At 47.5% G+C, this 12041-nt stretch overlaps 1 protein-coding gene across 1 annotated transcript in view; it reads left to right on the top strand.

The window, feature by feature from the left end:
- scap (SREBF chaperone) overlaps window positions 1-7726 on the top strand; it is a 30135-nt gene extending 22409 nt beyond the window's left edge. The window contains exons 19-23 of the mRNA XM_061242461.1: window positions 3-85; window positions 1040-1206; window positions 3732-3812; window positions 3962-4168; window positions 4401-7726. Of these exons, the coding sequence (XP_061098445.1) occupies window positions 3-85; window positions 1040-1206; window positions 3732-3812; window positions 3962-4168; window positions 4401-4646 (784 nt within the window). The 3' untranslated portion in view covers window positions 4647-7726. The remainder of the gene's footprint in view (window positions 1-2; window positions 86-1039; window positions 1207-3731; window positions 3813-3961; window positions 4169-4400) is intronic.
- The last annotated feature ends 4315 nt before the right edge of the window (window positions 7727-12041 follow it).

Below are 12041 nucleotides of genomic sequence, written 5' to 3' on the forward strand. Positions count from 1 at the left end.
AGGATCGTAGCAGCCCGGCTCAATGGCTCTCTGGACTTCTTCACAGTGGACATCAATAAGCCCCTGGGCCTGCTGCAGTATCGTGGTGAGTCCATGCTTTCACTCTTCTGTCTAAATACGGTGCTAGACAAATTAGAGGGCAGCAGGCTTTCTATTGGACAGTGTCTCTCACCTCTGTGTCCGTCCGTCTGTCTGTCTACCTGTCTCCTGTCACCATGTTGTTCTGCTTGTTTATCCCATAATGAGGCCTACTCTTTGACTAACTTGCCATTGGGTTGCCTCTATCTGTTTGTCCTGTATTGTGCAGGTTTGGGGCTCTGTGTGTGTTTGTCCTGTACTGTGCATGTTTGGGGCTCCTGGCTGAGTGCTCTGTGTGTGTGTATTTGTCCTGTACTGTACTGTGCATGTTTGGGGCTCTGTGTGTGTGTTTGTCCTGTACTGTGCATGTTTGGGGCTCTGTGTGTGTATTTGTCCTGTATTGTGCATGTTTGGGGCTTTGTGTGTTTGTCCTGTACTGTACTGTGCTGTACTGTGCATGTTTGTGGCTCTGTGTGTTTGTCCTGTACTGTGCTGGTTTGGGGCTCCTGGCTGAGTGCTCTGTGTGTGTGTTTGTCCTGTACTGTGCATGTTTGGGGCTCTGTGTGTGTTTGTCCTGTACTGTGCTGGTTTGGGGCTCTGTGTGTGTTTGTCCTGTACTGTGCTGGTTTGGGGCTTTGTGTGTTTGTCCTGTACTGTACTGTACTGTACTGTGCTGTGCTGGTTTGGGGCTCTGTGTGTTTGTCCGGTACTGTGCTGGTTTGGGGCTCCTGGCTGAGTGCTCTGTGTGTGTGTTTGTCCTGTACTGTGCTGGTTTGGGGCTCTGTGTGTGTTTGTCCTGTACTGTGCTGGTTTGGGGCTCTGTGTGTGTTTGTCCTGTACTGTGCTGGTTTGGGGCTCTGTGTGTGTTTGTCCTGTACTTTGCTGGTGTGGGGCTCTGTGTGTGTTTGTCCTGTACTGTGCTGGTTTAGGGCTCCTGGCTGAGTGCTCTGTGTGTCTGCAGGGACCCCCGTGCGGGGCAGCATGCCCCCCTCGCCCTGCTACAGCAGTGAGGACGTGATCAGCTGCCAGCTGACGCGCTCGGTGCAGTGCGCCCATCAGAAGCCCATCACTGTGCTCAGGGCCGCGGCAGGCAGGGTGGTGACGGGCAGCCAGGACCACACTGTCAGGGTGAGGGTGTGCGTGTGTGAGCGTACCTGTGAGCGCACACACACATACACACACACACACACATACGACCCTCACCCCCTACAAACTGGAGTCCCGCAGGGCTCAGTTCTTGGGCCTCTCCTCTTCTCGCTATACACCATGTCTCTTGGTTCTGTTATCTCTTCCCATGGCTTTTCTTATCATACTTATGCTGATGACACCCAACTCTTCATTTCCTTCCCCCCTGACACCCAAGTCACCACACAGATCTCTGCCTGCTTGGCTGATATCTCTGCGTGGATGACTTCCCACCACCTGAAGCTCAACCTTGCCAAAACTGAGCTTCTCTACATCCCTGCTAAGTCCTCTCCGTCAATCGACCTCTCACTGACTGTTGAGGACTTTGTAGTTTCCTCCTCCCGTACGGCAAAGAATTTTGGGGTGATTCTTGATAACTGCCTCACCCTGGCTCCACAAGTATCCTCCACTGCCAGAACCTGCAGGTTCTTTCTGTATAATATACGCCGCATCCGTCATCTCCTGACGGAGAAAGCCACCCAGCTCCTAGTCCAGGCGCTCATCATTTCCCGCCTGGATTACTGCAACTCGCTCCTAGCTGGTCTCCCAGCGTGCGCCATCAAGCCCCTCCAGCTGGTCCAGAATGCTGCAGCCCGCCTGATCACCAGTCAGCCCAGGTCGGCTCATGTCACCCCGCTTCTCATTGGCCTCCACTGGCTTCCTGTTGCCGCACGCAGCTGATTCAAGGCCCTAGTGTCGGCGTTTCAGGCTGCTAAGGGGACTGCCCCACCTTACATACAATCCCTGATCACTCCCTACTCCCCAGCTAGACCACTCCGGTCTGCCAGCTCTAGTCGCCTTATGGTTCCCTCTCTACGTGCACCCGGCGGTCGACGCCTGTTTTCCGTTCTGGTTCCTCAGTGGTGGAATGACTTGCCTACAACTGTCAGGACAGCAGAATCCCTCCCCCTATTTCGACGCAGACTCAAAACACACCTTTTCAAACTCAAAATACCTTTTCAAAATACCTTAGTCTTCCCTCCTGACTTCCCCTGCCCCCCCCCCCCTTTTTTCTGATACCCCTATCCTTGTCTAACCCCCCCCCCCCCCAAAAATAAATAAAATAATTGCACTTATGTTGACGACTATATGTTTAGAACAGCATTCCATGTGTATTTTCCTAGTTCTGGATGTGATGCTTTGACTTGTGGTAGAACCTACGCACTTGTAAGTCGCTTTGGATTAAAAGCGTCTGCCAAATGACAAAAATGTAATGTAAATGTAAATACACACACTCACACACACACACACACACACACACGCGCTCGCTTATGCACATACAACGTAAAGTATATTGCACATACAACGTAAAGTATATTGCACATACCTGTACGTGAGGTTTCCTCCAACGCTTTATAGGAGAGGTGGTATGCCTCCCCTAAATTACCCAGCTCCCCTAACATAAGGGGAAAGATAGGCACTTGCATAGGGCAGTTAGTCAGTTAACTTATTGTTTGTTTTGCTAGTCTCTTACGTCAATTCGGCAACTGAGTTCAGCCAGCCAGATACCTAGCCAGCTGTCATGTCAACGTCATGCCAATTCTGCTTTTAAATCCGTTTTGCATGTCTGAACCATTAGCCAAGCTAGCTCATAGTAATTCCACTGCAAAGGCTTTTCTGCTTTTACATGCATTTTGCATGTCTATGAATCATCTGTCTGGTTATGGTAGTGAATTTCAACTAATTATGAATAATGAATAAAAATATTCAACTAATTTCCTGGCTATGAGGCAGCACAAAACTTTAAACTTTACAGGGTAGTATAGGGCAAATTAAAGGCCGACCCTTAATGGACATTCTTTGAATGGAGATTCTCTACTATAACCAGACTGGTAGCAGGTTAGAAAAATAGGTGGTATAGTATTAGTTGACATAGTGTTACATTAAATTACATTTATTTAAGGGAAATACTATAAGTGCATACCAAAGGTCATTAGAACAACTACCGAACAGATGAGGTACATTTCACATTAGGTATCAGTTGTCTACAGCCAAGAACATCAAGTCTAGTACACATGGTAAATAATGTAGTTTCAAATCAATAAATAAATGGTATTAGACATTGTTTTTCATACAATTTTAGCATGGTTTTTTTGCGGTTAAAAAATGTTTAAGAACCCAAGAATCAACTGAGGGAGGAGACTTCTTGAGTAACATAGTGGAAGCGAAGCACTTAAGCTATGTCCGTCTTCATTACATTACATTTCAGTGAGTCACATGAAAGAGTGCTCTAATGGGTATTCAGGTTTTTCTTACCGTTTTGCACAACCCCATTTCCTCAATTACGGACAGTCCTTGATGCTATATTCAGGTGGTTTTGGGTGAGACTAGCATCACATATCCTATTTCAGCTAAATGCTTTTGCAAGGATATTGTAGCTACCAGTCTAAAATATTCACTTTATGGACAAAACTTTATTAAATAGCCTGTTTGATATTTGTATAACCATGTCAATTCCTTTGTCTCAGGTGTACCGCTTGGAGGATTCCTGTTGTCTCTTCACTCTGCAGGGTCATTCTGGGGGCATAACTGCCATCTACATCGACCAGGTCTGTCCCCTACGCACCCACTGCCATTTTCACTCGGCTAGGGGCATGCTGTTTTCCATTGGTTTTAAATGGCTGAAAACCTGATGGGTTAAGAAGGCAGAGCAGAAAACATGACGCTGATCCCCCGCTCCTCTGCCTGAATCTTTCAGACCATGGTCCTGGCCAGTGGGGGGCAGGACGGGGCCATCTGCCTGTGGGACGTCTTGACGGGCAGCAGGGTCAGCCATGTTTATGGTCACCGCGGCGACGTCACCTCCCTGGTCTGCACCACCTCCTGTGTGATCAGCAGCGGGCTGGATGACCTAATCTGCATCTGGGACCGCAGCACAAACATCAAACTGTACTCTATACAGCAGGTGTGTGGAGTGTGTGTGTGGAGTGTATGTAGGGTGTACTGCTGCACCTGATTTAAATAATGAACTACTCATGGTCTTCAATCAAGATCTTTAGTAAAATCCGGTGTCTTACTGCTGGGCTCAGGCAAAAACCTGCTCCCACAGCGGCCATTTTAGGATAAGATGGGACACCCCTCTCATCTCTCTCACTGCCCGTCCTCTTTCCTCCTCTCGCCCCATGTGTGTCCCTCAGGAGGTGGGCTGTGGGGCCAGCCTGGGCGTGATTTCGGAGAGCCTGCTGGTGACGGGGGGGCAGGGCTGTGTGTCCTTCTGGGACCTGAACTACGGGGACCTGCTGCAGACTGTGTACCTGGGCCAGAGCAGCGAGGGCCAGGGCGTGAGGCAGCTGCTGGTGCTGGACAACGCCGCCATCGTGTGCGACTTCGGCAGCGAGCTGAGCCTGGTGTACGTGCCCTCCGTGCTGGAGAAGCTGGACTGAGCGCCCCGCTCGCCCCCTCAGACGAACAGTTTACCCCCGGGCACCCGGCAGCTGACGTCCAGACAAAGCCCATTCCTCGATTCCTGCTCTTTTATTTCCATCCCAGTTTCCCCCCTCCTGTAGACCTCTTTAATAGCGAGAGGGGTGGGGTTCTGTCTCCATAGCGATGTGATGTCAGCGTGGATGGACAGTGGACAGTGGGGGAACGGGCTGGGGACTGACGCCAGGGCCCGGACCGGCCCCTGGGAGCAGGGCTTCTGCCGGCCCTCTCCTGCACGTGGCGACACTGCTGGCCCCGCTGGGTTTGTGCGTTTTTAGTGTTTTTGGGGGAGTCACCGCAGACGTTGCGGCTGATGTCACTGGGGCTGCACTGTAGAGACCGCTCCCGTCTAGCCGGCCAGTGTGTGGCAGTGACGGTGGGGGCACGTGTGCGTCAGTTTGTGCGCACGTGCAAAATAATATGAATGTGTGTGTATATTCAGAGCCAGGGCAAAAACAAAACAAAAAAACTAAGAGCAAACAATGCTGAAAATGTAGAATTGGGGGTGGGGTTGGGGGGTGGCTTGGGTATTTGTGTATACCCAGTCATACAAAAAAAAAGGTTTGTGTGTGTCTGGGTGTGTGTTTGTCTGCTCCTGAATGTTTTGTGTGTGTGTTTCTTTGTTTGTTTCTGTTTGTTTGCTAGAGCAGCATATTGTACTCAGCAAAACCTCCGGAGGGGGGCCGGGCGGTTATTTTTTAATGTCTGAATTTATTATTTATTAGATACATTTGAAATAACACATAATTTTTATGAAATTTAAAAAACTCTATATTTTAATATGGGGATGATGTCAAAAAAGCAAAATGTGCGAAACTGGGATTTATGGTGTATAACAATTACATTTGGCAGTTGTAATTATAGTAATATTAATATTTATGTCGAAGAACTGAGCTAGTTTGTTTGAAGGGGGAGCGAGAGGGGGGGAGGGGAGGGAAGAATCCAGAATCTTTGCACACATCCTCCAGAGACCCAGTGACTGGCCCTGCCCAATTGACCAGTGTTGTTTCAAACAAATTTCAGTTAATTCTATACAGTAGTCCATTTAGAGTTCCACTAAATTTCCTGATTAGGGCAATGGTCTATTCGCTAAAAAAATTAAAGCAAATTTCCCAGTTCGACAGTAATGGGTTTATTGCTGTATTCATAAGTACTGTTCACTGACATTAGCAGACTAAGTTAAAGCTTGTTTAAGTTGAAGCTTTTCTGTAGGACAGCCAGTCGTTTGTTCACTTTAGCCGATGATTAATTTCTCTTGGCCGTGCAGATTACTGATAGGCTGGAGGCCTCTGCGCTGCGTTATAACCTGCTGTGGATGGTGGTGAATGTTCAGGGTGTCTTACTGTGCATCAGGCAGGCGTCCACATGTAGCCTCCGTTTCTCCTCCTTCAGAAGGACGGTCATCGACTTGCACAATGTTTTGCGAAGGAAAAATGTGATGTTTATAGAAAGTTTGCTTTATTTGCTTCATTTATTATCATTGTTATTAGGGATCGGTTCTACAAAGCTAAATATTAATGTTGAATATAGCTCACAGGTCATTTTAATGAACATCCCATGTAGACATTCTGGATGTTTACCTGTGTGTGTGTGTGTGTGTGTGTGTGTGTGTGTGTGTGTGTGTGTACGGGAGAGATGATGGTCCTTTAAGACTGATGTCCAACAAAGAACCAACAGCTCCTATACGTTCTGATCTGGCGCACTGGAGGTCTGTTCAGTAGTTCCTAAAGTACGTTGTCTCATTTTCCTGTCTGTTGGCAAAGAGACATCTTGAGTTTTTATCTGATGTTTCCTGGAGGACACAGGGATAGTTGTGGTGTGACAGTGTTGCCCTTGCTTACTTTGTTGTTGACTCACTCCGTTAATACCAGGAAGGGACATTTCTAGCCCATTCCCCTGGGCCACGTGGCAGCCCGAGTGACCCCCTCCCTCCCACTGTATCACCGTGTGAATGTACTAGATCAGGGCCTGCCCTGCAAACAGAATACAGATTTAAGTGCATTTCCACAAAAAGACACTCACAGGATAACCACAAATCCATATGTGTAAGGACACACGAATGCCCCCATATTTTCTTTCAGGAAGACAAGAATGCACTGATATACCCATGTATATATACTTCGTAATGCACAAATATATAAAATTGAGAGAAACATGGACAGACAGAACACATACATTCAACTGTTAGCAAACATTAAAACAGGCATGCAAGCAACACATTTTAAACCTGTTTACATGCAAACATAAACTTGAAATTCCGGACTCACTTGGTCAGACATGCATGCTTACTGGAAGTAAAGTATACAATTCATTTGACATGCACACCTACAAATTTGAACGAGTAGAAATGCACAACAGACCAAAATGTCTGATGTAATGGTTATAATTTATTAGTTTTTGATGTAAATATTAGGTGAGGAAGCTTTAGAAATGCTCTTTGATTTGAGTGAGTTTTTATTAGATAAAATATTTGATTATTATTTTTTAACTTTATACTTTTTCAGACCTGGTTGTAATTTTGGTTTCATTGTGAATTTTATTGGAAGGGTGGGGTGACGTAAGAGTGCTTTTTCTGTTACTGGGTTTTCTTGCAATCTACCAGATATCCAAAACCAGAATCAGTTATCCAATTAACTCTGATTACCCATTGTATCCCTGTCCAAGGAAACCTTGTCATGCATCTGAGGCCACCTTCTGGGGTTGTTGGTGGTTCTCTTGGGTAAACGGGGAGTATGCTGGTGATTAGCTGGTACTTGAATCATGGCTGGTCTGAAATCAGGGCCCATATTATAACCCATTGTCTTTAGGTTCTGCCCATTGTTAATATTCAACCCTTTTTGAGGACCACAGATGACTGTGATTGCTTGCAATGATGCAGAGTGTTGCATGTTTCGGTACCATTCATCTGGTGCGTAAGGTCTCCCGTGGCAATACTATTGGACGGTTACCGAGTGTAGTGAGGTGTCACATGCCTGGCACGGAACTAGACCTGCAGCAAGGCTGATTAAGCAAAACCTGATTGGGCCTCAGCAAAGTTGGGGAGGGGGGGGGGAAGGGTGTTGGGAGGGGGGGGGGGGTTAGGGTTAGTGGCTTTATCAGGCTATTGTGTGTGTGCGTGTGCGTGTGCGTGTGTGCGTGTGTGTGTGTGTGTGTGTGGGGGGGGGGGGGCTTGTGCATATGCGTTTGCATGCGACTGTACCTGCTCCTTGACCGCAGGAATACCTGTAACTGTAACAGACGGAGTGGTTCGGTTAAGGAGGGGGGGGAAGTGAGGGCCTTTACATTACCCCTCTTCCAAGTGTCACATCAGCTATACTGTTTACTGTACACTTGTTTGCTTGTTAGAGATCCATCTTATTTTTGATTCATTTGAGAATGTGCCCCGTGGGAGGTGGGTGGTGGACTAGCATGACTGGGTGTAAATATTGTGTGAGACTCTTTAAACCTGCCCCCATTCCACCTCCACCCCACCCTTCCACTACTATACAGTGTAAACATACTGCAGAGGATGAAGCTAACAATCTGTACTATTTTTAACACGGGAGTAAAACTTTATACTAATTTACAAATAAAAGGCTTTAATACCTTAGTGCAGTCTGTTTTTTCAGTGTACTTATTCTGCTGATTAGTCCTGTGAATTAGTAAGAGTGTGAAAGATTTTTGCTGCTTGTACTAGACTCGTATTCCAGTTTTTGACTAGAATTTGGCCATAGATTCATAGATCCATAGATTCTTCCTTCCATCAATTTACAACGTTATTAACTGGAAATGTCTGCTACAGTTAGCATTTGCTTAGCAGTGAATTTTGCATTTTACAGGTTGGTTTGTTCTGCAGGATGTTAAAATGCTTCAGGTTAAACATCTGACCTTGCTCCTGGGGACAACAGAAGGGTCTCAAATTAGTCTGGTAATGTATGTGACTGAGAAGGTGACAACATTTGAATTATATGTGCTCAAATATGGCTTTATAAATCATGTTTTATTGTACACAGTTGATGAACAGCCTAGGTAGTATATGAAAATAACTTTTTGGGGGGAACAAAATACAGTTGTGTTCAAACAAATAGCAGTGCGTGAAAAAAAGTTCCAAAAAATAAAGTGCAAATATTGTTAAATCACTTTTAGTTCCATATTTCAAATGTAGTGGAAACATTACACAATTCAATTCCAAATCAAAGCATTAACAAATTTGATCAAGTCTGCGTTATTCTTTTACAGGAAATTTTCTCTTCAAAATGTTCTAAATTTAACTTCACTTTAAATTACTGAACTAATATTTAGTTGCATAACTAAATAACTGCGCATCTCTGTTGCATCGAGTCAACAAACTTCTGGCACCAAGAAACGGGTATTTCAGCCCAGGAAGAACAAACGACATTTCACAGTTCCTGTGAATTTTTGGGTTTTGCTTCAGAAACTGCATTTTTAATGTCACCCAAAGTTTTCAATTGGGTTGAGGTCGGGGCATACAGCAACATAATCTCTTCAAGTATTTTGATGTATTCAAACTGATCCAGCCTGTAGCTTAGTGGTTAAGGTACATGACTGGGACCCACAAGGTCGGTGGTTCGAATCCCCGTGTATCCGCAATAAGATCCACACAGCCGTTGGGCCCTTGAGCAGGGCCCTTGAGCAAGGCCCTTAACTCTGCATTACTCCAGGAGAGGATTGTCTCCTGCTTAATCTAATCAACTGTATGTCGCTCTGAATAAGAGTGTCTGCCAAATGCCATTAGTGTAGTGATCCATGATCCCTGGTATATGAACCCAACACTGTAGTATGAAAAACATCCCCAAACCATGAAATTCAGTACCCGGGGGTCGTCTGATGTACTGTCGACGACCAGTAGACCTGAAAAGAACAATTTTAGAATGTTACGCCATTTCTCTGGGCCAATCGATGTGTTCCTTGGCAAATTTTAACCGATTCTGCACATGCCATTTTTTTTCAACAATGGTGCTTTACCTGGTTTTCTTGCTCATAGCTTAGCTTCAATCAAACATCTTCTGACTGTAACAGCACTTACAGGAAATTGTAGATCATCTTTGATCTTTCTAGAGCTGATGAATGGCTGAATCTTTAACATTCTGACTATTCTTCGATCCGTTTTAACAGTAGTTGCTCATTTTCTTCCGTGTGTTTTGGGTTTTTGTTGCCATTTTAAAGCATTTGAGATCATTTTAGCTGAGCATCCTATAATTTACTGCAGGTCTTTGTATGTTTTCCCCTCTCATGCAGAAATATCTGCATGATTCTCATTCTCCCTCCCTCTTCCTCCCCATCCTCCTCCCCCTCCTCCCACCCACACTTCCTCAGCCCGCCGTAACCTCCGCTCCCTCTCACCCTCTTCCTTTGCCAGCACCGTCACCGCCTCACTCCCCCCTCTCGAATCCTTCTCCAAACTCCCCGCTGACTCTGCATCTGCCACCCTCCTTTCATCTCTCTCCTCCGCCTTTGACTCTCTCTGTCCCCCTGTCTCAAAGCCACCTCGCACATCCCCTCCCAGTCCTTGGATATCTGACACCCTCCGTACCTCCAGGGCCAGCCTCCGCGCAGCGGAGAGGAAGTGGGGGAAATCCAGAGACGCTTCCGAACTCATGACTTACCAGTCTCTCCTGGCGGCATTCTCTTCCGATGTCACTGCCGCCAAAGCAAAATACTATCAAACGCAAATTCAGAACTCTGCTTCTAACCCCCGGAAACTTTTCTCCATTTTCTCCTCTCTCCTCAACGCACCGCCTCCTCCTCCTCAGTCCTCCTTCGCTGCTGATGACTTTGCTGATTTCTTCAATGAGAAGGTCGCAGTCATCCGCAGATCCTTTACAACCACCGCCCCCCTCACTGTGCCCTTCCCCCCCTCTAGGCCCATCCCTTCCTTTTCCACTTTCTCCCCCCTTACAGACTCTGATGTTTCTCAACTCCTGCTCTGCCACCGCCCTACAACCTGTGCCCTTGACCCTATCCCCTCTTCTCTTCTCCAAACTATCACACCTGACATTCTCCCATTTGTCACCTCCCTTGTCAACTCCTCCCTGTCTTCCGGCTGTTTTCCGGCATCCTCCAAGAGGGCCCACATCACTCCGCTGCTAAAAAAAGCCTACCCTGGATCCCTCCATCATCCAGAACTACCGCCCGGTATCTCTTCTTCCTTTCCTTTCTAAAACTATAGAACGAGCCGCTTCTACTCAACTTTCTTCCTTCTTTTCTAACAACAACCTGCTAGACCCCCATCAGTCTGGCTTCAGATCGGGCCACTCGACAGAGACTGCGCTCCTCTCCGTCAGTGAGTCACTTCATGCCGCACGAGCAGCCTCCCTCTCCTCTGTCCTCATTCTTCTAGATCTCTCTGCTGCCTTCGACACTGTGGATCACTCCATCCTCCTGTCTGCCCTGTCCGCAACGGGCATCTGTGGCACAGCCCTGGACTGGATTGAGTCCTACCTCTCTGGTCGCTCCTTCCAGGTTGCCTGGGCTGGTTCGGTATCGACACCTCGGCCCCTCGCCACAGGAGTTCCCCAGGGCTCAGTCCTTGGCCCGCTTCTTTTTTCTCTCTACACTCGCTCCCTTGGCCCTGTGATCACTGCACATGGGCTATCCTACCACTGCTATGCGGACGATACCCAACTCTTCGTCTCGTTCCCGCCGTCTGATACGCAGGTTTCAGCCCGTATCTCTGCTTGCCTGAGGGACATCCAGAGCTGGATGGACAACCACCATCTAAAGCTCAACCCAGGTAAAACTGAAATGATATTCATCCCTGCTAATACCTCTCCCCATCTGGATCTCTCCATTTCCCTCGGGGATACCACACTCACGCCGTCACCCAGTGCAGGGAACCTCGGCGTGGTGATGGACAGCAGACTGTCCCTTTCCGAGAACATTGCGGCGGTGACCCGGTCTTGCAGGTTCTTCCTATACAACATACGGAGAATCCGCCCCTTTCTCACCCCCTACTCGACCCAGCTCCTGGTCCAAGCGATGGTTCTGTCCCGCCTGGACTACTGCAATTCCCTCTTGGCTGGCCTCCCAGCGTCCGCCATCAGACCCCTCCAACTCATCCAGAATGCAGCAGCTCGCCTGGTCTTCAACCTTCCCAAATACTCACATGTCACCCCCCTGCTTACTTCCCTCCACTGGCTGCCTGTCATGGCTCGCATCAAATTCAAAACATTGGTGCTAGCCTTCCAAGCAGTTAAAGGGTCTTCCCCAGCTTATCTGCAAAAAATCATCAGACCCTACACCCCTGCCAGACCTCTTCGTTCAGCCTCCACAGGCCGCTTGGCACCTCCCCCTCTCAGAACCTCCACCTCACGCTCACGACTACTGTCTGTTCTGGCTCCACGGTGGTGGAACGA

This window comes from Conger conger, chromosome 1, assembly GCF_963514075.1.
Source record: "Conger conger chromosome 1, fConCon1.1, whole genome shotgun sequence".
NCBI classification, from domain to species: domain Eukaryota; kingdom Metazoa; phylum Chordata; class Actinopteri; order Anguilliformes; family Congridae; genus Conger; species Conger conger.